This window comes from Salmo trutta, chromosome 19, assembly GCF_901001165.1.
Source record: "Salmo trutta chromosome 19, fSalTru1.1, whole genome shotgun sequence".
In the NCBI taxonomy this organism is placed as follows: Eukaryota; Metazoa; Chordata; class Actinopteri; order Salmoniformes; family Salmonidae; genus Salmo; species Salmo trutta.
In genome coordinates this window covers 27680693-27708666 of record NC_042975.1, presented here as the reverse complement: position 1 = coordinate 27708666, position 27974 = coordinate 27680693, and the positions used below count along the sequence as shown (strand labels likewise).

At 43.8% G+C, this 27974-nt stretch overlaps 2 protein-coding genes across 7 annotated transcripts in view; one reads left to right on the top strand and one right to left on the bottom strand.

Moving 5' to 3' along the window:
* Positions 1 to 10595, top strand: part of LOC115154280 (histone-lysine N-methyltransferase, H3 lysine-36 and H4 lysine-20 specific) — a 58316-nt gene extending 47721 nt beyond the window's left edge. For all 6 annotated transcript variants that reach the window (XM_029700340.1, XM_029700339.1, XM_029700338.1 and 3 more), the window contains 5 exons: positions 1010 to 1126; positions 5564 to 5705; positions 6010 to 6116; positions 6370 to 6571; positions 6847 to 10595. In XM_029700340.1, the coding sequence (XP_029556200.1) occupies positions 1010 to 1126; positions 5564 to 5705; positions 6010 to 6116; positions 6370 to 6571; positions 6847 to 7487 (1209 nt within the window). In that variant the 3' untranslated portion in view covers positions 7488 to 10595. The remainder of the gene's footprint in view (positions 1 to 1009; positions 1127 to 5563; positions 5706 to 6009; positions 6117 to 6369; positions 6572 to 6846) is intronic.
* A 374-nt stretch (positions 10596 to 10969) lies between these two features.
* On the bottom strand, positions 10970 to 19178 carry LOC115154281 (ras-related protein Rab-24). The gene is made up of 9 exons (XM_029700344.1): positions 18822 to 19178; positions 18132 to 18312; positions 17944 to 18012; positions 17689 to 17767; positions 16261 to 16328; positions 13178 to 13277; positions 12989 to 13039; positions 12804 to 12863; positions 10970 to 12660 (listed from the first exon to the last, which is right to left on the bottom strand). The coding sequence occupies exons 2-9, from the start codon at positions 18243 to 18245 to the stop codon at positions 12596 to 12598; spliced, it is 606 nt and encodes a 201-aa protein (XP_029556204.1). The 5' UTR covers positions 18246 to 18312; positions 18822 to 19178; the 3' UTR covers positions 10970 to 12595.
* Between the last annotated feature and the right edge of the window lie 8796 nt (positions 19179 to 27974).

The window sequence follows — 27974 nt, the reverse complement described above, 5'->3', positions numbered from 1 at the left end:
ACAGATTGGTGTCTTTTCATTGTTATCTCTTTACAGCAATAGCCATTTGCTTTCCAAACAGCTTTTATGCAATTGTATTTTAAATATTGCGATATGCCTGGCTGGGTCTCTCTGCTTTTTACTGACAGTCGCAACTCAACAATCTATTTGGTATTTGCAGTGCGCGCTGCCCAGATTGCGGGCCCTTCCGATTGTAGGCAATGCAATTTAAAACAATCCACAGCTTTTATTTTTAAGAAGTTAATGATCCTCTGTGGCCAAATCATGCTTTCTGTTGTAGTAGCCTATGTTGAATAATTGAATGTATTTCTGTATAGACAAGAGTAAGCTAATTAGGTTATATAATGTTGTCAATTTAATTACATTTACTTTAGGGAAAACTTAGTTTCCCTTAGCCTTATGGACACGCCCCCTATCCATTTTAATGTGGCATAAACGCAAGCAATCATGATTTTTTTCATCTGATTGTCAAACAATCACTTAACAAAGGTGCTCCTGTAGGCTACCCGCGCACATTGAAACTTGAAACATTTGTAATTTCAGCATCCAAACCCCAACAGTGCACTGTGCACCTGAAATGTAATGAATGGAAAGAGACATCTGTTACAAAACACCTACAGTACATGTATTGTAATGTCATTCTGCGATTGTCATTAGGCCTACGCTTGTAGCCTGAATTGATGCATCCACTGTTGTCCACGCGCGCCTTGGTCTCGGCCACTCATCTCTGCCTTGACAAAATGTAAGTTTTCTCCTCGAACCACAACGCAATTTGGAGCGTATACAGTCAATTCGCTAATTTTTCTTGCGGCTGACATGCATCGTTTTTTGGGCATGTTGTATTAATTGTGATAGGCTCACGTTTTACCAGCACAGTGTACCCCCGCAATTTATTTTGCCGGGACGCCGTACTGGTCTGTACCGCCTTACTTTCACACCTGATGATTAGTATTAGAATGAGTGTTCCACCGTATCTCTCCTGCTGACTGTCATGGTTGTGTGTTCTCAGGGGGAGTTTGTGAATGAGTACGTAGGAGAGGTGATCGATGAGGAGGAGTGTCGGGCCAGGATCAAACACGCCCAGGATAACGACATCTGTAACTTCTACATGCTGACTCTGGACAAGGTAGGGTTCAGGAGTCAGGACTTAAAGGTCTAATGCAGCTGTTTTTATCTCAATATCAAATCATTTCTGGGTAACAATTTAGTACCTTACTGTGATTGTTTTCAATTAAAATGGTCAAAAGCAAACAAAAATAGCTTCTTAGCAAAGGGCAATTTCTCAAGCAAGAATTTTTCTGGGACTGTCTGGGAGTGTTTTGAGTGTAGAGGGGAAGCTGTTGGCAGAGAGGTTTGGCACTATCTTTCTTATTGGTCTATTAACTAATTTACCACCTGGTGATGTCAGCATACTATGGAACGCCGTTTGGGTTTTTGCGTGTCAAAAAAGATATACGTCAAATAACACAATTCTATTATAGAATGTTGTGTGTGCTGAATTTGTACGTGCAAGCCAAATGCCCCCACTACTTACAGTAGCACTGTCAAAGCTGAACAAAAAAGTCTGTAAACAAGCACACACCGGCCACGAACGACGTGTTTACAATACTGCGTTGGTAATAAGGCATTATTTGTTTGACCTCTACTTCAGGGGTAGCTAGTTAGCTTTAGCTTGGTACCTAGCTAGCACCAATACAACCAGCCTGAAAACAATGACCAGTAGAAACTGCAGTCATTTTCATTATTCTTAGCAATGATTTAGGTATCCTTGTGAGTAAGTATTAGCTAGGTAACCACTTGTTGTCCACCTATTGAAATTGAACTTCAGTTCATGAAAATAAATAGCTAGCCAATAACTTAACCTTGTTGCCCGAAGCTAACGTTATAGGCAGCCAGCTAGCTTCATCTGGCTAGTGAGGCTCAACCGGACCGAGTTATGTGTTTTGAAGCCAGCCACAATAAGGATTAGGCACAATAGTGAAATTTGTGGTTTGCCTTCAAAATAAAAGTACCTCTTTGAAAGTGATGCAGAAGGTTACAATTGGTGGAATCATGCCATATTTAGACTAGATAATGTTAAACAAGGTTGGAATGTGAAGCAATTAAATGGGGTATCAGTCTACTCGGTGACACCCACAGAACACAACTGTGAAGAGTTTACGCAAATATTAGCGTTGTAGCTCTTATCACGGGACTGTGACTGTGTGAAATCACCTCCCCAGTCAGCCTGTTGTGTGTATTGACATTCATATTGCACTGTACAGCTTTACCTAAGGATTGGGGATCAATGAAAAAAGTTTTGGCTCCGACATTGACTGGAAATAAATATTGAAAACACATTTATTTGTGTCTGCCTGCAAATTGCCCAGTTATCAAATATATGCCAGATTATTTAAAAACGGTTGTCTTTGTTTTGTAGGCTATTTGCCATCTATTGTATTAAAGGCACCTCTGTTGCAATATTCACAAACTCTAATACCCTAATTATTGCTGATTGATTAGTTTCAGTAGCCTACATATCTTCTCTTTTGTTGGGCGTGTGAAATCAAGTGTGCCTGTATGTGTGGTCTCAATTAAATAGCATATAGACTAGACTATATGGGTGGAGAAGCACAGCATAGCCCTGTCTAAGCCGGGGGAGGAGAGGGGGGGGTCCTACTAAACTACATTATATGGAATTATTTGAAGAAGGTTATGCCAAGGATCATTTAGCTATTTGATTTAGAATTTTAAGACGCCTTGAGGTATCACAAAATATATATAAAAAAATTATTTGATGAAAAAATGTTTTGGCCTTACTGCTATTAGCCCATACAAACGCATTGAATAACAGATTTACTACATGGAACAACAGAAATCTAAAGGAAGTTTGTTCTGAAGTGTCTTTCCCATATCTAAGAGATATAAGAAAGATCAAATCCAATTTTATTGGTCACATACACATGTTTAGCAGATGTTAATGCGAGTGTAGCGAAATGTTTGTGCTCCTAGTTCCGACAGTGCAGTAGTATCTAACAAGTAATCTAACAATTCCCCAAAAACTACCTAATACACACAAATCTAAAGGGGTTTAATGAGAATATGTACATATAAGTATATGGATGAGCGATGGCCGTGCGGCATAGGCAAGGTGCAATAGATGGTAAAAAATACAGTATATACATGTGATATGAGTAATGTAAGATATGACATTATTTAAAGTGGCATTGTTTAAAGTGACTAGTGATCCATTTATTCTTTGCTGTTTAGCAGTCTGATGGCCTTGAGATAGAAGCTGTTTTTCAGTCTCTCGGTCGCCGCTTTGATGCACCTGTACTGACCTCGTCTTCTGGATGATAGCGGGGTGAACAGGCAGTGGCTCGGGTGGTTGTTGTCCTTAATGATCTTTTTGGCCTTCTTGTGACATCGGGTGGTGTAGGTGTCATGGAGGGCAGGTAGTTTGCCCCCGATGATGCGTTGCCGGAACCGCACCACCCTCTGGAGAGCCTTGCGGTTGAGGGCAGTGCAGTTGCCGTACCAGGCTGTAATACAGCACAACAGGATGCTCTCAATTTTGCATCTGTAAAAGTTTGTCAGGGTTTTGGGTGACAAGCCAAATTTCTTCAGCCTCCTGAGGTTGAAGAGGCGCTGTCGCGCCTCTTCGGGATGTCTCATTGTCTGATAAACACCGCTCTAGCTCTGTCACCTTTCACCGCAGATGCGGAAGTTTGACATTGGCGGATGCGGCAGTGACGGTTGTAGACCATTTCAACTGGGGGGACCAAGCTGGGGCCAGTTGTACTGTTAGAGGGGCCATTTACATTAGACGTTATTGTTGTCATATCGTTTTCTTCACTGCATTGCAGGCATTAGCAGGCAAAAGACCATGTTCATAATCATCGTTGCCACTGTCTAATAACAGATGTAAAAAAAGAACGATAGCAAAAATGAGTTATGTAAAAATTATTTCATACTCCACATTTAGGGGGGGCCGCAAGGGGGTCCAAAATTGTTGTCACAGTGCCCCCCCCCCCCCCGAACCGCTAGTGGGATGCGGTAGATTGAGACGCATCCAATGCAAAAAACATATCTCTAACTGAAACTGATTTCTATTGACATTGACTGGAAATAAATATTGATAACACATGTATTTTACTCTGACTGGGCCACTCCAGAAGGCATATTTTCTTCTGTTAAAGCCATTCTGTTGTTGATTTACTTCTGTGTTTTGGGTCGTTGACCTGTTGCATCAACCAACTTCTGTTGAGCTTCATTTGGCAGACAGATAGCCTAACATTCTCCTGCAAAATGTCTTAAACTTGGGAATTCATTTTTCCGTCGATGATAGCAAGCTGTCCAGGCCCTGAGGCAGCAAAGCAGCTCCAAACCATGATGCTCCCTCCACCATACTTTACAGTTGGGATGAGGTTTTGATGTTGGTGTGTTGTGCCTTTTTTTCTCTCCACACATAGTGTTGTGTGTTCCTTCCAAACAACTCAACTTTAGTTTCATCTGTCCACAGAATATTTTGCCAGAAGTGCTGTGGAACATCCAGATGCTCTTTTGCGAACTTCAGACGTGCAGCAATGTTTTTTTTGGGCAGCAGTGGCTTCTTCCGTGGTGTCCTCCCATCAACACCATTCTTGTTTAGTGTTTTATGTATCGTAGACTTGTCAACAGAGATATTAGCATGTTCCAGAGATTTCTTTAAGCCTTTAGCTGACACTCTAGGATTATTCTTAACCTCACTGAGAATTCTGCGCTGTGCTCTTGCAGTCATCTTTGCAGGACGACCACTCCTAGGGAGTAGCAACAGTGCTGAACTTTCTCCATTTATAGACAATTTGTCTTACCTTGGACTGATGAACATCAAGGCTTTTAGAGATACCTTTGTAACCCTTTCCAGCTTTATGCAAGTCAACAATTCTTAATATTGCGTCTTCTGAGATCTCTTTTGTTCGAGGCATAGTTCACATCAGGCAATGCTTCTTGTGAATAGCAATCTCAAATTTTGTGAGTCTTTTTTATAGGGCAGGGCAGCTCTAACCAACATCTCCAATTTCGTCTCAATGATTGTACTCCAGGTTAGCTGACTCTTGACTCCAGTTTGCTTTTGGAGGGGTCATTAACCTAGGGGTTCACATACTTTTTCCAACCTACAATGTTTAAATGATGTGTTCAATATAGACAAGAAAAATATAATAATTTGTGTGTTATTCTTCAAATAGCTGAAAATACAATATTTTTGGTTATGGAAAATATATTTCACAGCGGTTTAGATGGTACAATGATTTTCTACACAATGACTGCTTGTTTTGCCACATAAACTGAAATTAGGCAAACTATTCGATTTTTGCCACCAGAAAATGGTGGAGCGATTTCTGCATATTGCATCTTTAATACTATTGGTTGTTATTAGTTATTATCACTACTATTGACCATTCTTGGTTTCTTGTTTTAAGAGGATTCTCTTGGTTTTCTATATTTCACCTCAGAAAATTGCATCTGCTTGGCATGGTAATACAAAGACACCCAAACAAACTTGATGATTGAACAGTGTTGTTAATTTCGGTGTGTTTGTCAGGATCGGATCATCGACGCTGGTCCGAAGGGGAACCAGGCACGGTTCATGAACCACAGCTGCCAGCCCAACTGTGAGACCCAGAAGTGGACAGTGAATGGAGATACACGTGTGGGGCTCTTCGCTCTCATAGACATCCCTGCAGGTGAGCGGAGATTTGGCATGAGGAGTTTGTGCTATGTTAAAGCTTTGACTTTTGGCAACACTTTTCATTACATAGGCATTAGCAGGAGAAATATAAGAGTAGCATTAAACCAGTTAAAGAAGAAAAGGAAGTTGCATAATATTTACCAGGACAGAGTAGTCCATAGGCAGTATATTTACAGTACTAATCTATTATAAGGTAAATATATAGGTAAATCCATTAGCAGTTCATGTCCATCTCTGCATCACTTGTTGTGTATACTGGTTTATATCTGTCCTCTATGGGTCATTCTGCCTGACTCCAGGCACAGAGCTGACGTTCAACTACAATCTGGAGTGTCTGGCCAACGGGAAGACTGTGTGTAAATGTGGAGCTCCAAACTGCAGCGGCTTCCTAGGAGTCCGGCCAAAGGTGAGAGGAGACACTGGAATGAGATGTTGTTATTGGGTTTGATGACATGATCCACAGAATGAATAAGATACATGAGATAGTAGAAACAATATTGATTGCTATTTTAAAATGTCTTTCCACAAATCCAAGGGCACTTGATGCAGTAGTCAAAATATTAGTAATGTCAAGGGGAATGAGATATTTGATTGACAGGGCATCATCAGTTTGGGTGTCTGTGTCTCTATTAACAGCCTGACTCTTCATCCTTCCCCAGAACAACCCTCCAGCAGACGACAAGGGCCGCAAGCTGAAGAAAAAGGTCCAGGCTAAACGGAAGAACAAGATGGAGGTGACCAAGGAGAGGGAGGACGAGTGTTTCAGTTGTGGGGACGGGGGACAGATTGTGTCCTGTAAGAGACCAGGCTGTCCCAAGGTCTACCACGCAGACTGTCTCAACCTCACCAAGAGGCCTGCAGGTCAGTGACCCAGTTAGGTTCCTGTCAGAGGAAATTATTGAGTTGTTATCATAGCTTGTAGTGGTTTGTTCTATTTCCTCGCTGTTACTGTAGGTTTGTGTGATTGGAGAATTATATACATGACGTATTGCGTGCATTTTCACTGTTTGATGTCTGTCAGATCACTGGTTAGCAGTCTCAGTGTGCTGATTACTTCTCTGTTGCTGTTGATGCAGGGCTGTGTCTGACTGCTTCTGTCTGATATACTGTGTCTGACTGCCTTTTCTGTGCTGCAGGTCGGTGGGAGTGCCCGTGGCACCAGTGTGACCTGTGTGGTAAGGAGGCAGCCTCCTTCTGTGAGATGTGTCCCAGCTCTTACTGCACACTGCACCGCGACGGCATGCTCTTCATCTCCAAGCTGGACGGACGGCTGTCCTGCAGCGAACACGACCCCTGTGGACCAGACCCCCTGGAGCCAGGGGAGATCAGGGAGTACCTACCCGACACTGGGGCTCTCTCAACAGGCCCGGGGGCTAGTATTGTACCCCCTCCTGCTGCTGCTGTGGCTGGTGCTGCTGCTACTACAAGGGGGACAGGGGACCCCCAACCTAGCCCTGGCCCTGAGTCTTTCCCCCCTCTCCCCATCTCTTGCCCCATCTCTGGCCCCTTCTCTGGCCCCATCAGCACCCCTCTACCCAGCTCGGAGGCCCTCGATAGCTCTCACCTATTCCTTCCCCAATACTCACCCATCTCTTCCTATGGAGAAGAGAAGGAAGAAATTGAGTATCCTTTTGGTGATGAAGAGGGGGATGGAGAGAGGGTTGAGGGAGAGTTGGAGGATGGAGAGATGGAAGGCTTAAAGTTGAAAGATCAAGAGGAGGAGGAAGAAGAAGAGGGAGAGGGAGAAGAAGAGGAGGGTGAGGAAGAAGAGGAGTAAAGACCAATGTCCTTTTTCAACAACTCTGCATCCTGGCTAATCATTCATGGGGGAGGAGAAGGGCTACCTGCTTGTTCTTGAGGGTGGGACTGTGCTCAGCATCATGTAGATTCACTCATCTTTGTATATAAGGATCCATGTACAGATGATTTATAGATCTTTGAATTTGAATACCGCCTTGTTCAGACAGACCCCTGAGAAATAGCAGGATGAAACAATGTGGCCTGGAGCTGGAGTGTCGAAATGGAGTAGGAGGGAGTTTCCCCTGGACACTGATTTATGGTCAATTTTCCCCCTAATAGTCCCAGTTAGGGTTTGTGATAGGTATACTGATCCTAGATCTGTGCCTAAGGGCACAATGAGTATGATGGTAAATCTAGTCATATAGATAGGTCCATTTGAATCTCTTCTTTGTTCGTTGTCATAGTTGTTGGTTTGTGGTTTTAATAACATGTTTACATTTCTGCACCTCATCTTGGAGAACACGGCAACTAATGTATCTGAAGCTTCACCTTTATCAAAGGGGAGACTGAAGAGAGGAGGAGCAGAAATCCCCTCATGAGAAAGTAGCCTATGGTGTGTTAGATGGGCCTGCAACTCTCCTACATGGCACAAATGAGTAATGCTGTGAAATTAGTGCATCAGCAATGGAAATGATTAGTCACACAATCAGTCATTGGTGTACAGTCTATATCCATACCTATCGTCTCTGCCTTACCACACCAAATGATACAGACACCTAGACAATACACATGAAATCAAATGACTTAGTTAGTAAATCAAGGTGACACTGAACATGCCTATTTTTTATTTAACTAGGCAAGTCAGTTAAGAACAAATTCTTATTTTCAATTACAGCCTTGTTCAGTGGCAGAACAACAGATTTGTACCTTGTCAGCTCGGTGATTTGAACTTGCAACCTTTCGGTTACTAGCCCAACGCTCTGACCACTAGGCTACCCTGCCACCCCTATATCCTCATCCATGACAGCACTTTGCGTTCTCCCCTAACCCTGGCATTGCATTGCCGATAGCTCCTCTGTACTGATATCTGTTTGGGGTGCGGTTGGTTGTACTGTAGGTCTTTGAACACAACTGAAATCTGATTGAGTGGTCAACTAACCTAAATTCAATGTGAAATCAACCAAAAATGTCATCATGTCATTGTGTTTAGGTTAAAAATTGGGTGAAAAGAAATATGAAATTCCCTTACGTTGATGACTTTTTGATAATCCAATCAGTTTTCCACATTGATTCAACGTCATCACATTTAATTTTTGGGGTTGAAATGACGTGGAAACAACATTGATTCAAGCAGTTTTTTCCCAGTGGGAAGCTTCCTTACATGGTCTAGCTTTCCCTTCAAACTGAACCTTCAATGTGAAAGTGCCAGAGTGTACTCAGCAGTTGAGTAAGCTACTTGATGTAACCTTGACGACAGCTAGCTCACTTGTGTGTATTATATTCTCTATGACATATTTATATTGACTTTTATAACGCACAAATGAAGATGGGACTGACTTCTAGTAGTGACATTGCTGTATGTCACTTTATATAATCCATACTTTCTGTTTGCTAGGCTATACTCCTTGCCATTAGTTTAGCACTAAAAAGTACACTGGTCCACTCCCCTGCTAAAATGCTTTCACTACAGTATGTATTTATCTCAGCTATGTGTTTTCTCCCTCTTGAAGCTTGTCTCTACATCACTGTCTTTGTTGTGTCAGTTTTTCTTCTCTGCTTATGCCTTTCCAATTGAGTCAATCAGTGTTGGGGTTGTTGTGAATGAAGGGATGTGAAGTTGATTCTAGAGGGCCAGAGAACAGAATGAAGTGGATTTGCCACTTTCCAATTATGGGAATGTTGTGTTTACATTTCTGAAGCTTATAACACACCTTTACTCCAAATCTGCACAATACGCTCTATTTTTACTGCTTAATGTCTCCCAATTTTGTCACTTTAGTCATGTCGAAGTATCTCTAGCAGCCTTTATGTATTAAAACTTAACTGGCTTAGTTTTAGATGAGGCCCATGAAAAGATATGTGCAATTTCTTATATTTTAATAGAAAACCAACCTGTTTTTAAAGACTTGAAAAATTTGAAAAACGGTTCCAAGGGTCCCTTCTTGTCCATATACTGTACTGTAAAGGCTGCCATGGTGCCCCCTGCTGTTGTTCCGATATACAGATACAGGCACCCATCGTCATGGCCATAGTAGATATTTATCTGACTTGAACATATTTATAGCACTAAACCGCCTACGAATTTTAACAACACAGATAGATTTGAACTGATCTGTTGGAAGAGTATTTGTACATTTTAGATTGGCCTAGCCTGTCCTTCCAAAATCTTATATAATATGTATATACATTTTGTATATGAAAGCTATATATGATGAATGATTAAAAAAAACAAGAGCTAATAATGAGTCTAGAGCCAGTGGATATCATGTGCTCTCTGGTCTCAGCTTTGTCATCAACCATTCCCACAAACAGGATCACTTCAACTTTGATACATATTTGTTGTTTACGGTTGAGTTGCTGTCAACAGACCTGGTTAATTAACACTTTATATTGATGTAACAGTATCACAGTCATCAAACAGATAATAGTAGGCTATGAAAGCATACAGTATGAGGAGGTCGAGGATCATTTCTGGTCACGACATGAGCTGGGAATCAGAAGAGTCGGGAGATTGAAGGCTCAGCTATCACTACAGTACCTTTGGGACTTGATATGATAATGAGCTGTATATCTTTTTGCTTTAATATATTCTGTTTCTACATTGTCAGTTACCCCTCCCTCCTCTTTGGAGGGTTCATGGATGTGGCACAAAGGAAGAGTTGGGAGGCTGTATAAATGTTTTTATTCATACCTACGTATGTAACAAAGCTGGACATTGTTTTTCTACTGCTGTTTTTGTTGTTGTTGCCATCATGCTTCTTAGCTTCTGACTCTCTTCCCTCTCTGCCTTATTAAGCCTTGTGTAATTCATCTGTTGAAATTGTAACTGTTGAAGAGTTCAATAATATCCTGCTGCCTTGTGAGGATATTGAAATGTGCTGGAGTCCTTTGTACATAATAAAGAAAAAAATGTAAGTTGCAATTACATCTGTTTTTCTTCAACTCTGTTTTTGGCATTTTGATTTGGGCCAGAGGTTTGATTGTTACCTTTCCCGACTGAATAATCAAGTTCGTAGGCATATTACTGTAATAACAGTTCACAATTGCATTGAGCAGGGGTAGATTTGTTACCATAATCCACTATAGAGATGCTTGTGATATAGCAACTGGCTTCAACACATCCATAGCTCAGTGTACTTACTATAAGCCTTGTTAATAACTAAACTGACCACATTGCTAACCACTGTTTCACTTCACATACTGTACGATAAAGTGAAGGAAAACAATGGTGAGTGCAGTAGTCAGTCTGGTTGACCAGGCTAATGTAGTGTAGGTGTCACAGACACACACTAACAGACAGACTTGCAGAAATCTAGTCTTTATTTTTTCAATTTACAACATGCTACAAAACAGCCCACACAATGAATGATCATATCAGCCGACTCTCTGTGGACCTGTAATAGTGTTGGGACTATATGCATGTTATAATATCTACAAGGCCTCAGATAGACGTGGGACTGCAAACAACCTCTTGCTTTGTGCCCCTTGTAATAACAGTCCTGTAAACCATTCATAAAAATGAGCTATGTGAACTAGTCCTCTTTCTCAGGCACCAGGTCTGTGTCCGTGGGGAGTGGCACCATAGAAGGTGCTGTGTGTGTGTGTGTGTAAGCAATAATACGTTTGATGAAGTGTATGTACACTTGATGGATATGTGATTCATGCCTGTGGGCCCATTGCTGCTGCTTACTACTAGTACCCTACATGCACAACTTCAGTGGGACTGAGATAAACCCTTGAGAGGTTTCAGAATTCTCTTTGAATTATCTTTGTACTCAAATGCAATAATAGATCTAACTAAGCTACATTTTCACACACATTGGTAAAATCAAGTAAAAATCTGCCATTGGTTAGACTGTCTCAAAAGGTCAAAGGTTTCTTCAAAAGTGTAAACAGTAACAATACATTCATAGAAAATTGCAACTTCCCATTGTGTGTGGAGTAACGACAATGGTCGGCCACGGTGAGGCGTCCGTAACATTGAAATAGTGACTTGATGGAGATTACATTGAACATTAGTTAAACATAGCTGTATGTAGGGTTTCTTTGAGCGTGTGTATATATATATATATATATATATATATATATATATATATATATAAATAAGCCATTTAGCAGACAGTTTTATCCAAAGTGACTTACAGTAAGGCATTCATATATTTTACATATGGGTGGCCCAGGGAATCAAACCCTCAACCCTGGCGGTGTAAGCGCCATGCTCTACCAACTGACTTACAGAGGACCACATATAGCTTATATCTTGTACTTTTAGCCATGGCGACATAACTATCATATTACATTTACCCACAAGCTTTTTCCTGTGTTGATGCAATCTTTCTAGTTGCATTCCATACTTTCAACTGTATCAGAACTTATGACGCAAAGAAAGACATATTAGATGACAATAAATGTGTAGGTACATAGTTTGGCAAGTACATTTCACCATGAAGAATAGACAATGAAAAAAGTGTTCACAGAATGCTTATTCAAATCAAGTCATTAAGAAGCACTCACTCAAGGCATTTGACTGAGTGATGAAGGCCATTTGTGTCATGAGAATAATTCATTTAAATAAGGTGGGTTGATAGACACTGAGGAAACCAATGTTTTTTTTGTTTTTTTTAGTGGGGTTGAGGTGCTATTTCCTCATATGCTTCATTCAGATATCGCCCTTGGCAGGTCCTTTGTCATGGGAGAGGGGTCGCGTCCAACTATTGTGAGGACTCCTTTAAATGCAGTGTACATGTAATCTTCTATGGGACAACTGAAAAAAAGCTACCAAAAAACCCCAGCAACGCTACTGTTTGGACTCCTCTCTTTCTTTCTCTGTTTTAAATGGACATGCTCCAGGTGGGATATGTAGCATCCATCCTGCATTTCCAGGTTGGTTTTACGGCAAGTGATTGCTGTCCATCCAGTAAAGGCTTAACTGTGGCAGCAGGAATAGAAATAAGAGTCCTTCTTCTGACCCAAGTCAATACCGGTCTCTTCTGTAAAGAGAACGCAGAGAATTGTCAACCAGACCCATTTAAGAATGCATTAATTCACTACAGTGGAGATTAAATTGATGGTAACACTACCATTGCAGACAAAATGTGCACTGACAGCTAAGCTATTGGAGCCAAAGTCTCACCGGTCAAGAATTGAAAGGAGATGCTGTTGTAGTCCTCTGCAACCTTTTGGAACAGTTCATCTGGAATGTGGTTAAAAAACAGTATGAGTCTACATCTGCATTTTGGGAAATGTTGTCTTATGAGAATGGGTTATAAATAAGGTTACACTATATTTGAAATTAACTGACCATGAGATGTCACTTACCCACGTTGTTTCCTGTTTTACTGGATGTTTCAAAATGCTTAGCCCCAATCTCTGTAGATGAGAATGGAAAAGAATCTAAACATGAGCCCCTTTAAAACAGCCAGTCCTTATACTAATCAAGAGGATGTCAGGTCAAACACTCAGACTACATTAAGTGGGAGTTAGTGATGATTATCATTAGCAATTTACCGTCAGCAAAGTCCTGAACGTCATGGTAGTCTACTTGCCGCAGGCCCCGGTCACTCTCAATCAGGTCAATCTTTGTGCCACACAGGTATATCTTGCAGTGCTTCAATTGAGATCATAGGAAAAAAACTAATCTGTGTCATTGTGGGCAGTTACATACATAGGATAACATACTCTCACAGGACAGTTTATTAGGTACACCATCTCATTCATGGAAACAGATCGCTCCTAAAGACAGTGAGTTACGTGGCCTTGACTTCCTATATAAAGCAGGCAGACAGGCATTGAGGAATTTGGTTACTGTTAGATTGAACGTTAGAATGGGCAAAACGAGTGACCTAAGCGACTTCGAGCGTGGTATGATTGTCGGTGCCAGGCGCGCCAGATCAGGTATCTAAGACACGGCCGCCCTCCTGGGATTTTCACACACAACAGTGTCTAAGGTTTACCGAGAATGGTGCAACAAACAGCCAGTGAGTGTCAATCCTGTGGGCGAAAACAGCTCGTTGATGAGAGAGGTCGAAGGAGAACGGCAAGAATTGTGTACGCCAGGGATCATCAACTAAATTCAGCTGCGTGCTGATTTTTTCTTGAGGGGATGGTTGGGTGGCCGGAACATAATTACAAATCATTTGTAGACTGCAAATTGACCGCAAGAATCCCAAATAGATATAATATTTAACTAAAACAATAATTTCAAACCTTTCTTACATTTGTATATGGGCTCCAGTATGCATAGAAGTACTTGGGAACAGATTTCCCAAACTAAAATAGCTTGGAGCTGATTTCCTGGTGTTTTTACAGTTTATCTCCAACAGAAAACTTGGGGGGGGGGGGGGACCACCTGCGAGCCAACAGGAGGGCCACAAACAGGCAAATAACGGTGCAGTACAACAGTGGTGTGCAGAACGGCATCTCGGAATGCAAAACTCGTCAATCCTTTTCACCGATGGGCTATTGCAGCAGACGACCACACCGGGTTCCACTCTTATCACTATGAACAAGAAGAAGCGGCACCAGTGGGCACTCGATCACCAACACTGGACAATTGAGGAGTGAAAAAACATTGCCTGGAACATGACAGCAAGTTCAGTTTACTTGAGTGGCCTGGTCAGTCCCCAGACCTCAACCCAGCGTCTTTGGGATGAGATGGAACGGGCTGTTCACCACATGAATGTACTGCCCTCCAATCTGCAGCAACTGCTAGATGCCATCGCGTCAGCGTGGACCAACATCCCTCTGGAATGCTTCCGACACCTTGTAGAATGCACTAAAGAATTTAGGCAGTTCTACATTTACATTTTAGTCATTTAGCAGACGCACTTATACAGAGCGACTTAGGGTAGAGCGCATACATACTTTTTTCCCGTACTGGTCCCCCGTGGGAATCGAACCCACAACCCTGGCATTGCAAGCCACATCCAACCTGGTACTAGACGGTGTACCTAATAAACTAGTACAGAGCATTAGTAAAGTATTCAGACCCCTTGACTTTTCCCACATTTTGTTACGTTACAGCCTTACTCTAAAATTGATTAAATTACCCCCCCCCCCCCTTACATCTACACACAATACCCCACAAGGACAAAGAAAAAACTGGTTTTTATAAATTGGGAAATGTATTAAAAATACAAATATCGCATTTACATAAGTATTGAGACCCTTTAACTCAGTAGTTTGTTGAAGCACCTTTGACAGCGATTACAGCCTCAAGTCTTCTTGGGTATGACGCTACAAGCTTGGCACACCTGTATTTGGGGAGTTTCTCCCATTCTTCTCTGCAGATCCTCTCAAGCTCTGTCTGGTTGGATGGGGAGCGTGGTTGCATAGCTATTTTCAAGTCTCTCCTGAGATGTTCGATTGGGTTCATGTCTGGGCTCTGGCTGGGCCCCTCAAGGACATTTAGAGACTTGTCCTGAAGCCACTACTGCGTTGTCTTGGCTGTGTGCTTAGGGTTGTTGTCCTGTTGGAAGGTGAGCCTTCGCCCCAGTCTGAGGTCCTGGGCAGGTTTTCATCAAGGATCTCTCTGTACTTCGTTCCGTTCATCTTTCTCTCGATCCTGACTAGTCTCCCAGTCCCTGCAAAACATCCCCACACCATGATGCTACCACCGCCATGCTTCAATGTAGGGATGCTGCCAGGTTTCTTCTAGACGTGATGCTTGGCATTCAGGCCAAAGGGTTCAATTTTGGTTTCATCAAACCAGAGAATTTTGTTTCTCATGGTCTGAGAATCCTTTAGGTGCCCACTTGGAGTGTGCCTTTTACTGAGGAGTGGCTTCCGTCTGGCCACTCTACTATAAAGGCCTGATTTGTGGAGTGCTGCAGAGATGGTTGTCCTTCTGGAAGGTTCTCCCATCTCCACAGAGGAACTCTGGAGCTCTGTCAGAGTAACCATCAGGCTCTCGGACATCTCCCTGACCAAGGCCCTTCTCCCGATTGCTCAGTTTGGACAGGCAGCCAGCACAAGGAAGAGTCTTGGTGGTTCCAAACTTCTTCCATTTAAGAATGATGGAGGCCACTGTATTCTTGGGGACCTTCAACGCTGCAGACATTTTTTGGTACCCTTCCTCAGATCTGTGCCTCGACACAATCCTGTCTCGGAGCTCTACAGACAATTCCTTTGACCTCATGGCTTGGTTATTGCTCTGACATGCACTGTCAACTTATAGACAGGTGTGTGCCTTTCCAAATCATGTCCAATAAATTAAATTTACCACAGGTGGACTCCAATCAAGTTGTAGAAACATTTCAAGGATGATCAATGGAAACATGATGCACCTGTGCTCAATTTCAAGTCTCATAGCAAAGGATCGGAATACTCATTTAAATAAGGCATCTTTATATTTTTTATAAATTTGAACATTTCTAAAAACCTGTTTTTGCTGTGTCATTATGGGGTATTGTATGTAGATTAATGAGGGGTAAAAAATTATGTAATCCAGAATAAATCTGTAACCTAAAAAAAAATAAAAACATTTAAAAGTCAAGGCGTCTGAATACTTTCCAAATGCACTGTATATGACAATACCCATCATGCAATTCCCATTGGCAAGTGAGTTGAGTTTTTATGAAAGAGTCTGTAACCTCGTCACAGTTTTGCAGCTCCTTCACCCAGAATCTAGCTCGCTGGAAACTGCTGGTGTCCGTCAAATCTACAGGAGAAAGTCACAAATTAAGGTGAATGACAACATACAATGTTTTGGTTAAGTTTTATGTTTCCACAGTTATGAAAGTGTATTTGACCTAGAAGATTTCATAGTAGTAATAGTACTATTGCAATGTAAATCAGCCCATAAAAACAACACTAAAAACAGAACCAGATAAAACAACAAAAAGAAAAGACACTTAAAATGAGTCATCAACTGGGGAAATGCCTCATTGGCTATTTTCCAAACTGTTAAAAAATCCCCCAATGAGGGAAATAAGAGTGGAGGACACTCATATATGCAGAAACATCCATTGCACTCAACAACAATTTCTACAATTAAACATTTAGGATATAACGAAGCCATTAGTGCTTGCCAGGGATATCATGATACTTTGGTGCCAATATGATATGTATAGTGACTAACGATTCTATATGTATTGCGATTCGATAATGCAATTTTACTGTGATTTGATGTTCCAAACATATTGCTCGACACTGAGTATACAAAACATAAAGAACACCTGCTCTTTCCATGACAGACTGACCAGGTGAATCCAGGTGAAAGCGATGATCCCTTATCGATGTCACTTGTTAAATCCACTTGAAAATCAATGTAAATGAAGGGGAGGAGACAGGTTAAAGAAGGATTTTTAAACCTGGAGACAACAGACATTGATTGTGTACGTGTGCCATTCAGAGGGTGAATGGGCAAGACAAAATATTGAAGTGCCTTTGAATGAGGTGTGGTAGTAGGTGCCAGGCGCACCGGATTGTGTCAGGAAATGCAACGCTGCTGGGTTTTTCACACTCAAAAGTTTCCCATGTGTATCAAGAATGGTCCACCACCCAAAGGACATCCAGCCAACTTGACACAGCTGTGGGAAGCTTGGAGTAAACATGGGCCAGCATCCCTGTGGAACGCTTGACACCTTGATGAGTTCATGCCCTGACGAATTGAGGCTGTTCTGAGGGCAAAACAGGGGCCTCAACTCAATATTAGAAAGGTGTTCCTAATGTTTGGTATACTCAGTGTATGTCTGTTGCAGCGAGACAAGAGAGCATGCGAAAATTTGTTTTTATCAGTCAGGTAAATAAGTGCTGAAAACAGGTTCTCACTATTTAAAAAGAAGATGTAGAACAAGCTATCGGATGAAAGGAGAAGTTTTGGAGCAGGTACAGACGACTACCGCTACCTAATGCTACCTATAGTATCGATACTTGGAGTCAAATACCAATAATAATATAGTCCAAAAATAACATTTCAATATGTAACTATAAATTCCCCCCCATCACTAAACACCATAGTAGCAAAACAAAACATAGAGTGATATTGATAGTGTCATTCCAAGGGGATAAGAACTTACCATAGCAGACAATGGCAGCCCTGGCTCCTCTGTAGTAGATTCTACTCATAGCCTCGTAGCGCTCTGATCCAGCCGTGTCCTGGGTTGCAGAGAAGGAATCACTTATAGTCTATCCACACATAGCCTGTAGCTACCTCATATTGGGCTACAATGGATTTATTAATTTCATTATTACCCAACTCCCTACAGAATATAAAGACTCATGCAAATCTTTTTTCCATTTTATAAAGGATGCCAGCAGTCATCCTCACTCACCCATATCCCTAGTGTAACCACCTTGTCTCCCACCTGGATTGGTTTGGCAACGAATGCAGCCCCAATAGTCTATCGAAGAAAGAAAGATTGCAAGAAAAATATGTAGCAAGTACAATTTTGAGAACGAGTCTTCACACAAAAGCAGAGAGCGTCCCACACACCACCCTAGGCAATCAACTGATACTCACGTTCTGGTAGGGGCCGACAAGAAAGCGGTGGTGAACACATCTCTCCACAAGGCTGGTCTTGCCCACACTCTCTTTTCCAAGCATAACAACTTTGGCATCCACACGCATGGTCATAGCGCACAGGACCAGGACAAGAAAGGAGAGGAGGAGCAGGAGAGGGGTAGACCAGGATGCTGAATTGCTGTGTAACAGTTGAAAGAGACAAGTCGATAGTATGATTAAGAAGTTTGGCAAGATAAAACAGTTACTGTATTCATTCTAGTTTGTCCATGGCATGACATCATGACTTAGATGCAGCATGACTTGGCAGCCACCAACAGTACCAACACCACAGAATGAGTTTGAGACACTGCACTCGAAGTTGCCACAGCAGAATTTGTCTAAAGAGAGCAGTCGGCAGGATTCATTTCAAGACATGTCATGACATTTGTGGCAGATGTCAACAATTGTAAGAAGTGAACTTGAGCTAAGTTAAAATGGGCATGGGTGTGTAGCTAGCAAAATAATGCTGCCATTAGCTTAACCATCAACAAATGGTACACACAATTTGCAGACCTGAAAGATTACACGAAATAAAAAAGAACGTTTCGTTAGCTAGCTTCACAGTAGCATTTATTAGCTAGCTAGCCATCTAACGTTAGATAATGATGACTTGATAGCTAGCTAGCGAGCTAAAACCAAAACACTTACCTGCTTGATAAACTCAACTAACGTTAAATGGGTTCAAAATGAAGAATCAGAGCCGAGTCAGATTAACAATATAGGTAAATGGTCGAATAGCTCTTAAAATATGAACATTTCGTTAGTTAGCTAGCCAGCCAATGTTTGAGCCACTTGGTGTTGTCAGCAACGTACATTTGATCTAAAAACTAAAATTACAAGCTACAGAAACATCCCTAACATGTATATAGTCTATGCCATTGCTATGTCATATGGCAACGCTTACTCGACTTGAACTTCTAGTACTCATTCGTTAGCAAGCAAGCTAAATACAAAATTCCAAGAGGCTTTGTTATCGGGGAACTACTTCCTCTTTAAAGTTTGAGGGCAGACTACACCCATTGGTGTCTGGCCGCCACCTACTGTACGGGGTCTTCTTTGATATTATTGCGGTCCGCCAACAAATGCTATAAGTGCATGCCGCCACCTACTGTTTTGGCTGTATATCAGCCCAAAGAATTAACAAAATAAAAATAAACAAAAAAACTCAATGTACTCCTTTATTCAGACTCAACTGCCAACGCCCATCCCTACAGGCTCTGGGGCCTGACAAGGAAGAGCTGAACAATTAATCAAATGGCCACCGGATTATTTACATTGCATTGAGTTTAATTTACATCTATGCATTGTCACTTCACCCCTACCTACATGTACAAATGACCTCGACTAACCTGTACCCCCGCACATTGACTCGGTACCCCTTGTATACAGCCTCGTTATTGTTATTTTATTGTGTTACTTTTTATAATTTTTTACTTACATTTATTTGGTAAATCTTTTCTTAACTCTTTCTTGAACTGCACTGTTGGTTAAGGGCTTGTAAGTAAGCATTTCACGGTAAGGCCTACACATGTTGTATTCGGTGCAGGTGACAAATAAAGTTTGATTTGATCTTTGGATAGTATTCTTTGTAATGTTTCGGCAGTGAAGTCCTGGAAACCCCAAAAACTTTTCAGCCGCAGATACTATTATGTCCAGTTTCTTGGACTTTTAATTTGTTTGTGCAGTACAATTAATCACGTGCAATAAACACCATGAAATCCACCTTCTTCACAATCAGCATATCAGTTTCCCTCAACTGTTGAACAACACACTGAATCTCCACAGTCTATGAAGTGTCTATCACCATATCTTCAGCTCCCCTCGCTCCTTCAACTATTTCACGTGCCTCTGTGTAGGAGACCTGCTGAATAGTCCTGACCATTGCCACTTCAAACTCCTTTACCCTAACCGGGCACTCCGGGGAATTGGGAATGGGGAACTAGTTGCCAGAAGATACCGACCCTACCGTTATGCTTGTTTACACTAAGCTGCACTGGAATCGGAACGCAATAGACTACCACAGTATGAGTCATAATACCCTTACAACCTAGCACTAATCAAGGAAATGGTGCCAGTCGTTTTTCCACCATACATTTTTCCCATAGGGGAAGAGGCGGATGACCGCAGACGCTTTCCAGACTTAAGGAATTTCAGAGAATACGAAAGAGAGGTTGAACAGACTAGTAATAGGGGTTGCAACAATGGCGGCGCATACTTTTAGGAAGAGAGGGTCCAGATTGTCTAGCCCAGCTGATTTTTAGGGATCCAGGTTTTGCAGCTCTTTCAGAACATCAGCTGTCTGGATTTGGGTGAAGGAGAAGCGGGGGGGGGGGGGGGGGGGTGGCATTTGCTGCGGGGGGTGCAGAGCTGTTGGCCGGGGTTGGGGTAGCCAGGTGGAAAGCATGGCCAGCCGTGGTGTAAGTGTTTCCTAGTCTCAGTGCAGTGGGCAGATGGGAGGTACACTTATTCCCCATGGACTTTACAGTGTCCCAAAACTTCTTGGAATTAGTGCTGCAGGATGCAAATTTCTGTTTGAAAAAGCTAGCCTTTGCTTTCCTAACTGACTGTGTGTATTGGTTCCTGACTTTCCTGAAAAGTTGCATATCGTGGGGACTATTCGATGCAAGTGCAGAACACCACCGGATGTTTTTGTGCTGGTCAAGGCGAGTCAAGTCTGGAGTGAACCAAGGGCTATATCTGTTCTTAGTTCTACATTTTTTGAAAGGGGCATGCTTATTTAAGATGGTGAGGAAAGCACTTTTTAAGAACAACAAGGCATCCTCTACTGACGGGATGAGGTCAATATCCTTCCAAGATACCCGGGCCAGGTCGATTAGAAAGGCCTGCTCGCAGAAGTGTTTTAGGGAGCGTTTGACAGTGATGAGGGGTGGTCGTTTGACCGCGGACCCATAACGGATGCAGGCAATGAGGCAGTGATCGCTGAGATCCTGGTTGAAAACAGCAGAGATGTATTTAGAGGGCAAGTTGGTCAGGATGATATCTACAGTTGAAGTCAGAAGTTTACATACACCTTAGCCAAATACATTTAAAGTCAGTTTTTCAGAATTCCTGACATTTCATCCAAGTAAAAATTCCCTGTCTTAGGTCAGTAAGGATCACCATTTCATTTTAAGAATGTGAAATGTCAGAATAATAATAGAGAGAATGATTTATTTCAGCTTTTATTTATTTCATCACATTCCCAGTGGGTCAGAAGTTTACATACACTCAATTAGTATTTGGTAGCATTGACTTTAAATTGTTTCACTTGGGTTAAACGTTTCGGGTAGCCTTCCACAAGCTTCCCACAATAAGTTGGGTGAAACGGCGTCAACACCATAACACCACAGCTAGCTAGCCAACTTTACCAATTAGCAGTACTGTAGAAACTATATACATTACAACGGAACGATTTGACTAGTGTAATGTTAGCTGGCTACATAGTTGTCTTTGTATCAAGATAAAGGCGTAGTACAGAGTAACTATCGAGGTTAGCTAGCCAGCTACATTTTCTAACATAGTCAACAACACTGCTAGCTAGCTAACCCTACCAGCTAGCTGTATCTTTTTTAGTCAATAAGATTTTTGCAACGTAAGCTTAACTTTCTGAACATTCGAGATGTGTAGTCCACTTGTGTAGCTAGCAGGACTGACTTTGTGTTAGCTAGCCAACGTTTAATTACTTCTGCGTTATGAACTAGACACGGACACGAATGATCCATTGGTAGCTTGTTGTTACCAAGTATTGGTGCTAACCGTGTGTTTATAGGATGCTAGTTAGCTAGTTAGCCACGGCGTCATAGGACACGGTGCACTAGGTGGGTTTTCACGGAAGAATACTGTACCAAGTTATCTAGCAGAATAAACTAAGTTTGAGCCTATTTCTGGAAAAATTGAACCACTGTAGTTTACATCAATTTTAATTTCTAGTGGTAGCTACAAATGTTATATTTTAGCGTTTTAGTGTTTCAGTGAATTGTTAAAGAGGGAGGCCCTGCTCTCTCGCTTCCCCAGTTGTTTAGTTAATTTTTCATGCCAATCTCATTTGCATTAGCATAGCCTCTCCTGTGGCCAATCAACTATGTGTCGGTCTATCCCCGTTCTCTCCTCTCTGCACAGGCCAAACAAACGCTTCACATCGCGTGGCCGCTGCCACTCTAACCTGGTGGTCCCAGCGCGCTCAACCCACGTGAAGTTCCAGGTCTCCGGCAGCCTCTGGAACTGCCGGTCTGCAGCCAACAAGGCAGAGTTCATCCAGTCCCGCGACTTCTTGGCGCTGACGGAAACATGGATTACCACTGAAAACACTGCTACTCCTACTGCTCTCTCCTCGTCTGACCACGTGTTCTCGCACACCCCGAGAGCATCTGGTCAGCGGGGTGGTGGCACTGGAATCCTCATCTCTCCCAAGTGGACATTCTCTCTTTCTCCCCTGACCCATCTGTCTATCTCCTCCTTTGAATTCCATGCTGTCACAATCACTAGCCCATTCAAGCTTAACATCCTTATCATTTATTGCCCTCCAGGTTCCCCTGGAGAGTTCATCAATGAGCTTGACGCCTTGATAAGTTCCTTTCCTGAGGATGGCTCACCCCTCACAATTCTGGGTGACTTTAACCTCCCTACGTCTACTTTTGACTCATTTCTCTCTGCCTCCTTCTTTCCACTCCTCTCCTCTTTTGACCTCACCCTTTCACCGTCCCCCCCTACTCACAAGGCAGGCAATACGCTTGACCTCATCTTTACTAGATGCTGTTCTTCTACTAATCTCACTGCAACTCCCCTCCAAGTCTCCGACCACTACCGTGTATCCTTTTCCCTCTCGCTCTCCTCCAACACTACTCACTCTGCCCCCACTCAGATGGTATTGCGCCGTCGCAACCTTCGCTCTCTCTCCTGCTACTCTCTCCTCTTCCATCCTATCATCTCTTCCCTCTGCTCAATCCTTCTCCAACCAATCTCCTGATTCTGCCTCCTCAACCCTCCTCTCCTCCCTTTCTGCATCCTTTGACTCTCTATGTCCCCTATCCTTCCGGCCAGCTCGGTCCTCCCCTCCTGCTCCGTGGCTTGACGACTCATTGCGAGCTCACAGAACAGGGCTCCGGGCAGCCTAGTGGAAATGGAGGAAAACTAGCCTCCCTGCGGACCTGGCATCTTTTCACTCCCTCCTATCTACATTTTCCTCCTCTGTTTCTGCTGCTAAAGCCACTTTCTACCACTCTAACTTCCAAGCATCTGCCTCTAACCCTAGGAAGCTCTTTGCCACCTTCTCCTCCCTCCTGAATCCTCCTCCCCCTCCCCCCTCCTCCCTCTCTGCGGATGACTTCGTCAACCATTTTGAAAAGAAGGTCGACAACATCCGATACTCGTTTGTTAAGTCAAACGACACCGCTGGTCCTGCTCACATTGCCCTACCCTATGTTTTGACCTCTTTCTCCCCTCTCTCTCCAGATGAAATCTTGCATCTCGTGACGGCCGGCCGCCCAACAACCTGCCCGCTTGACCCTATCCCCTCCTCTCTTCTCCAGACAATTTCCGGAGACCTTCTCCCTTACCTCACCTCGCTCATCAACTCATCCTTGACCGCTGGCTACGTCCCTTCCGTTTTCAAGAGAGCGAGAGTTGCACCCCTTCTCAAAAAACCTACACTCAATCCCTCCGATGTCAACAACTACAGACCAGTATCCCTTCTTTCTCTTCTCTCCAAAACTCTTGAACGTGCCGTCCTTAGCCAGCTCTCCTGCTATCTCTCTCAGAATGACCTTCTCGATCCAAATCAGTCAGGTTTCAAGGCTGGTCATTCAACTGAGACTGCTCTTCTCTGTGTCACGGAGGCTCTCCGCACTGCTAAAGCTAACTCTCTCTCCTCTGCTCTCATCCTCCTAGACCTATCTGCTGCCTTTGATACTGTGAACCATCAGATCCTCCTCTCCACCCTCTCCGAGTTGGGCATCTCCGGCACGGCTCACTCTTGGATTGCGTCCTACCTGACAGGCCGCTCCTACCAGGTGGCGTGGCGAGAATCCGTATCCGCACCACGTGCTCTCACCTCTGGTGTCCCCCATGGCTCAGTTCTAGGCCCTCTCCTATTCTCGCTATACACCAAGTCACTTGGCTCTGTCATATCCTCACATGGTCTCTCCTATCATTGTTACGCAGACGACACACAATTAATCTTCTCCTTAAACCCCTACAACTCATCCAGAACGCCGAAGCCCATCTGGTGTTCAACCTTCCCAAGTTCTCTCACGTCACCCCGCTTCTCCGCACACTCCACTGGCTTCCAGTTGAAACTCGCATCTGCTACAAGACCATGGTGCTTGCCTACGGAGCTGTGAGGGGAACGGCACTTCCGTACCTTCAGGCTCTGATCAGTCCCTACACCCAAAGAAGGGCACTGCGTTCATCCACCTCTGGCCTGCTCGCCTCCCTACCTCTGCGGAAGCACAGCTCCCGCTCAGCCCAGTCAAAACTGTTCGCTGCTCTGGTACCCCAATGGTGGAACAAGCTCCCTCACGACGCCAGGACAGCGGAGTCAATCACCACCTTCCGGAGACACCTGAAGCCCCACCTCTTTAAAGACTATCTGGGATAGGATAAAGTAATCCTTCTAACCCCCCCCCCCACCCTCCCCCCCCAAAAAAATATAGAAGTACTATTGTAAAGTGGTTGTTCCACTGGATATCATAAGGTGAATGCACCAATTTGTAAGTCACTCTGGATAAGAGCGTCTGCTAAATTACGTAAATGTAAATGTAAAATAAACAGAGAGTAGCAACAGTGTATAAATGGGTGGTTGGGTGGGGACAATGCAAATAGTCCGGGTAGCCATTTGATTAACTGTTCAGGAGTCTTATGGCTTGTGGGTAGAAGCTGTGAAGAAGCCTTTTTGACCTAGACTTGGCGCTCCGGTACCGCTTGCCGTGCGGTACCAGAGAAAACAGTCTATGACTAGGGTGGCTGGAGTCCTTGGCAATTTTTTGGGCCTTCCTCTGACACCGCCTGTTATAGAGGTCCTGGATGGCAGGAAGCTTGGCCCCAGTGATGTACTGGGCTGTACGCACTACCCTCTGTAGTGCCTTGTGGTCGGAGGCCGTGCAGTTGCCGTACCAGGCGGTGATGCAAACAGTCAGGATGCTCTTAATGGTGCAGCTGTAGAACATTTTAAGGATCTGAGGACCCATACCAAATCTTTTTAGTCTCCTGAGAGGGGAATAGGTGTTGTCATGCCCTCTTCATGACTGCCTTGGTGTGTTTGGAGCATGATAATTTGTTGGTGATGTGGACACCAAGGAACTTGAAGTTCTCAAGTTCTGCATCCACTACAGCCCCGTCGATGAGAATAGGGGCGTGCTCAGTCCTCCTTTTTTAGTAGTCCACAATCATCTCCTTTGTCTTGATCACGTTGAGGGAGAGGTTGTTATCCTGGCACCACGCTGCCAGGTCCCTGACCTCCTCTCCATAGGCTGTCTCATCATTGTCAGTGATCAGGCCTACCACTGTTGTCATCGGCGAACTTAATGATGGTGTTGGAGTCGTGCTTAGCCATGCAGTCATGAGTGAACAGGGAGTACAGGAGGGTACTGAGCATGCACCCCTGAGGGGCCCCTGTGTTGAGGATCAGCGTGGCAGATGTGTTGTTACGTATCCTTACCACCTGGGGGGGCGGCCCGTCAAGAAGTCCAGAATCCAGTTGCAGAGGGAGGTGTTTAGCCCCAGGGTCCTTAGCTTAGTGTGTTGAACGCTGAGCTGTAGTCATTGAATAGCAATCTCACGTAGGTGTTCCTTTTGCTCCATTCTTGGGTATTTTATTCCATGTGTTACTATTAAACTGCATGGTTTCCCGAGTCGTAGTGGGAGGACCACAGACCATGTCATCGTGTGACTACAAGTTTACTTCGATATGATGGTTTTTACAGTGCCTTCAGAAAGTATTCAGACCCCTTAACACAATACCCCATAATAACAAAGCAAAAACGTTATTTTTTTAATGTTTGTTAATTTATACAAAATTTAAAACTGAAATATCAGAAGTATTCAGCCCCTATACTCAGTGCTTTGTTGAAGCACCTTTGGTAGCAATTACAGCATCAATTCTTCTTGGGTATGACGCTACAAGCTTAAGTAAGAGTGATGCTTCTGTCCCTCTCTTCGCCCAAACCTGGGCTCGAACCAGGGACCCTCAGAACACATCAACAACTGCCTTCAACGAAGAATTATTACCTATCGCTCCACAAAAGCTGCGGCCCTTGCAGAGCAAGGGAAACAACTACTTCAAGGTCTCAAAGCAAGTGACGTCACCGATTGAAATGCTATTAGCGCGCACCGCTAACTAACTAGACATTTCACACCGGTTACACTTGGCATAAGTGTATTAGGGGAGTTTCTCCCATTCTTCTTTGCAGATCCTCTCAAACTCTGTCAGGTTGGATGGGGAGTGTTGCTGCACAGCTATTTTCAGGTCTCTCCAGAGATGTTCGATCGGGCTCTGGCTGGGCCACTCAAGGACATTCAGAGACTTGACCCAAAGCCACTCCTGCGTTGTCTTGGCTGTGTGCTTAGGGTTGTTGTCAATTTGGAAGGTGAACCTTTGCCTCAGTCTGAGGTCCTGAGCGCTCTGGAGCAGGTTTTCATCAAGGATCTCTCTGTAGTTTGCTCCGTTCATCTTTGCCTCGATCCTGACTAGTCTTCCAATCCCTGCTGCTGAAAAACATTCCCACAGCATGATGCTGCCACCACTATGCTTCACCGTAGGGATGGTGCCAGGTTTCCTCCAGACGTGACACTTGGCATTCAGGCCAAAGAGTTCAATCTTGGTTTTATCAGACCAGAGAATCTTGTTTCTCATGGTCTGAGAGTCTTTAGGTGCCTTTTGGCAAACTCCAAGTGGGCTGTCATGTGCCTTTTACTGAGGAGTAGCTTCCGTCTGGCCACTACCATAAATGCCTGTGTAGCCGATGTGAAATGGCTAGTTAGTTAGCGGTGGTGCGCGCTAATAGCGTTTCAATCAGTGACGTCACTCGCTCTGAGACCTGAAGTGGTTGTTCCCCTTGCGTTGCAAGGGCCGTGGCTGTTGTGGCGCGATGGGTAACGATGCTTCGTGGGGTGTGAGTTGTTGATGTGTGCAAGTGTCCCTGGTTTGAGCCCAGGTTGGGGCGAAGAGAGGGACGGAACCTACACTGTTACATTGATGCTGTTGACCCGGATCATTGGTTGCATCGGAAAAGGAGGAGGTCAAAAGGGGGGTGAGTGTAACTGATGTGAAATGGCTAGTTAGTTAGCGGTGGTGCGCGCTAATAGCATTTCAATCAGTGACGCCACTCGCTATGAGACCTGAAGTGGTTGTTCCCCTTGCGTTGCAAGGGCCGCGGCTTTTGTGGCGCGATGGGCAACGATGCTTCGTGGGTGTCAGTCGTTGATGTGTGCAAGGGTCCCTGGTTCGCGCCCAGGTTGGGGCGAAGAGAGGGACGGAACCTACACTGTTACACCTGATTGGTGGTGTTGCAGAGATGGTTGTCCTTCTGGAAGGTTCTCCCATCTCCACAGAGGAACTCTAGAGCTCTGTCAGAGTGACCATCAGGTTCTTGGTCACCTTCCTGACCAAGGCCCTTCTCCCCCGATTGCTCAGTTTGGCCGGGCGGCCAGCTCTAGGAAGAGTCTTGGTGGTTCCAAACATCTTCCATTTAAGAATGATGGAGGCCACAGGGGCTTGGACCTTCAATGCTGCAGACATTTTTTGGTAACCTTCCCCATATCTGTGCCTCGACACAATCCTGTCTCGGAGCTCTACGGGCAATACCT

Excerpts from the sequence above, each read along its gene's own strand:
- LOC115154281 (XM_029700344.1), bottom strand. The coding sequence starts at position 18,245 with ATGACCATGCGTGTGGATGCCAAAGTTGTTATGCTTGGAAAAGAGAGT. Across the intron at positions 18,013-18,131 it reads TTGTCGGCCCCTACCAGAAC|ACTATTGGGGCTGCATTCGT; the intron begins GTGAGTATCAGT and ends TTTCTTCGATAG. Across the intron at positions 17,768-17,943 it reads TGGTTACACTAGGGATATGG|GACACGGCTGGATCAGAGCG; the intron begins GTGAGTGAGGAT and ends TCTGCAACCCAG.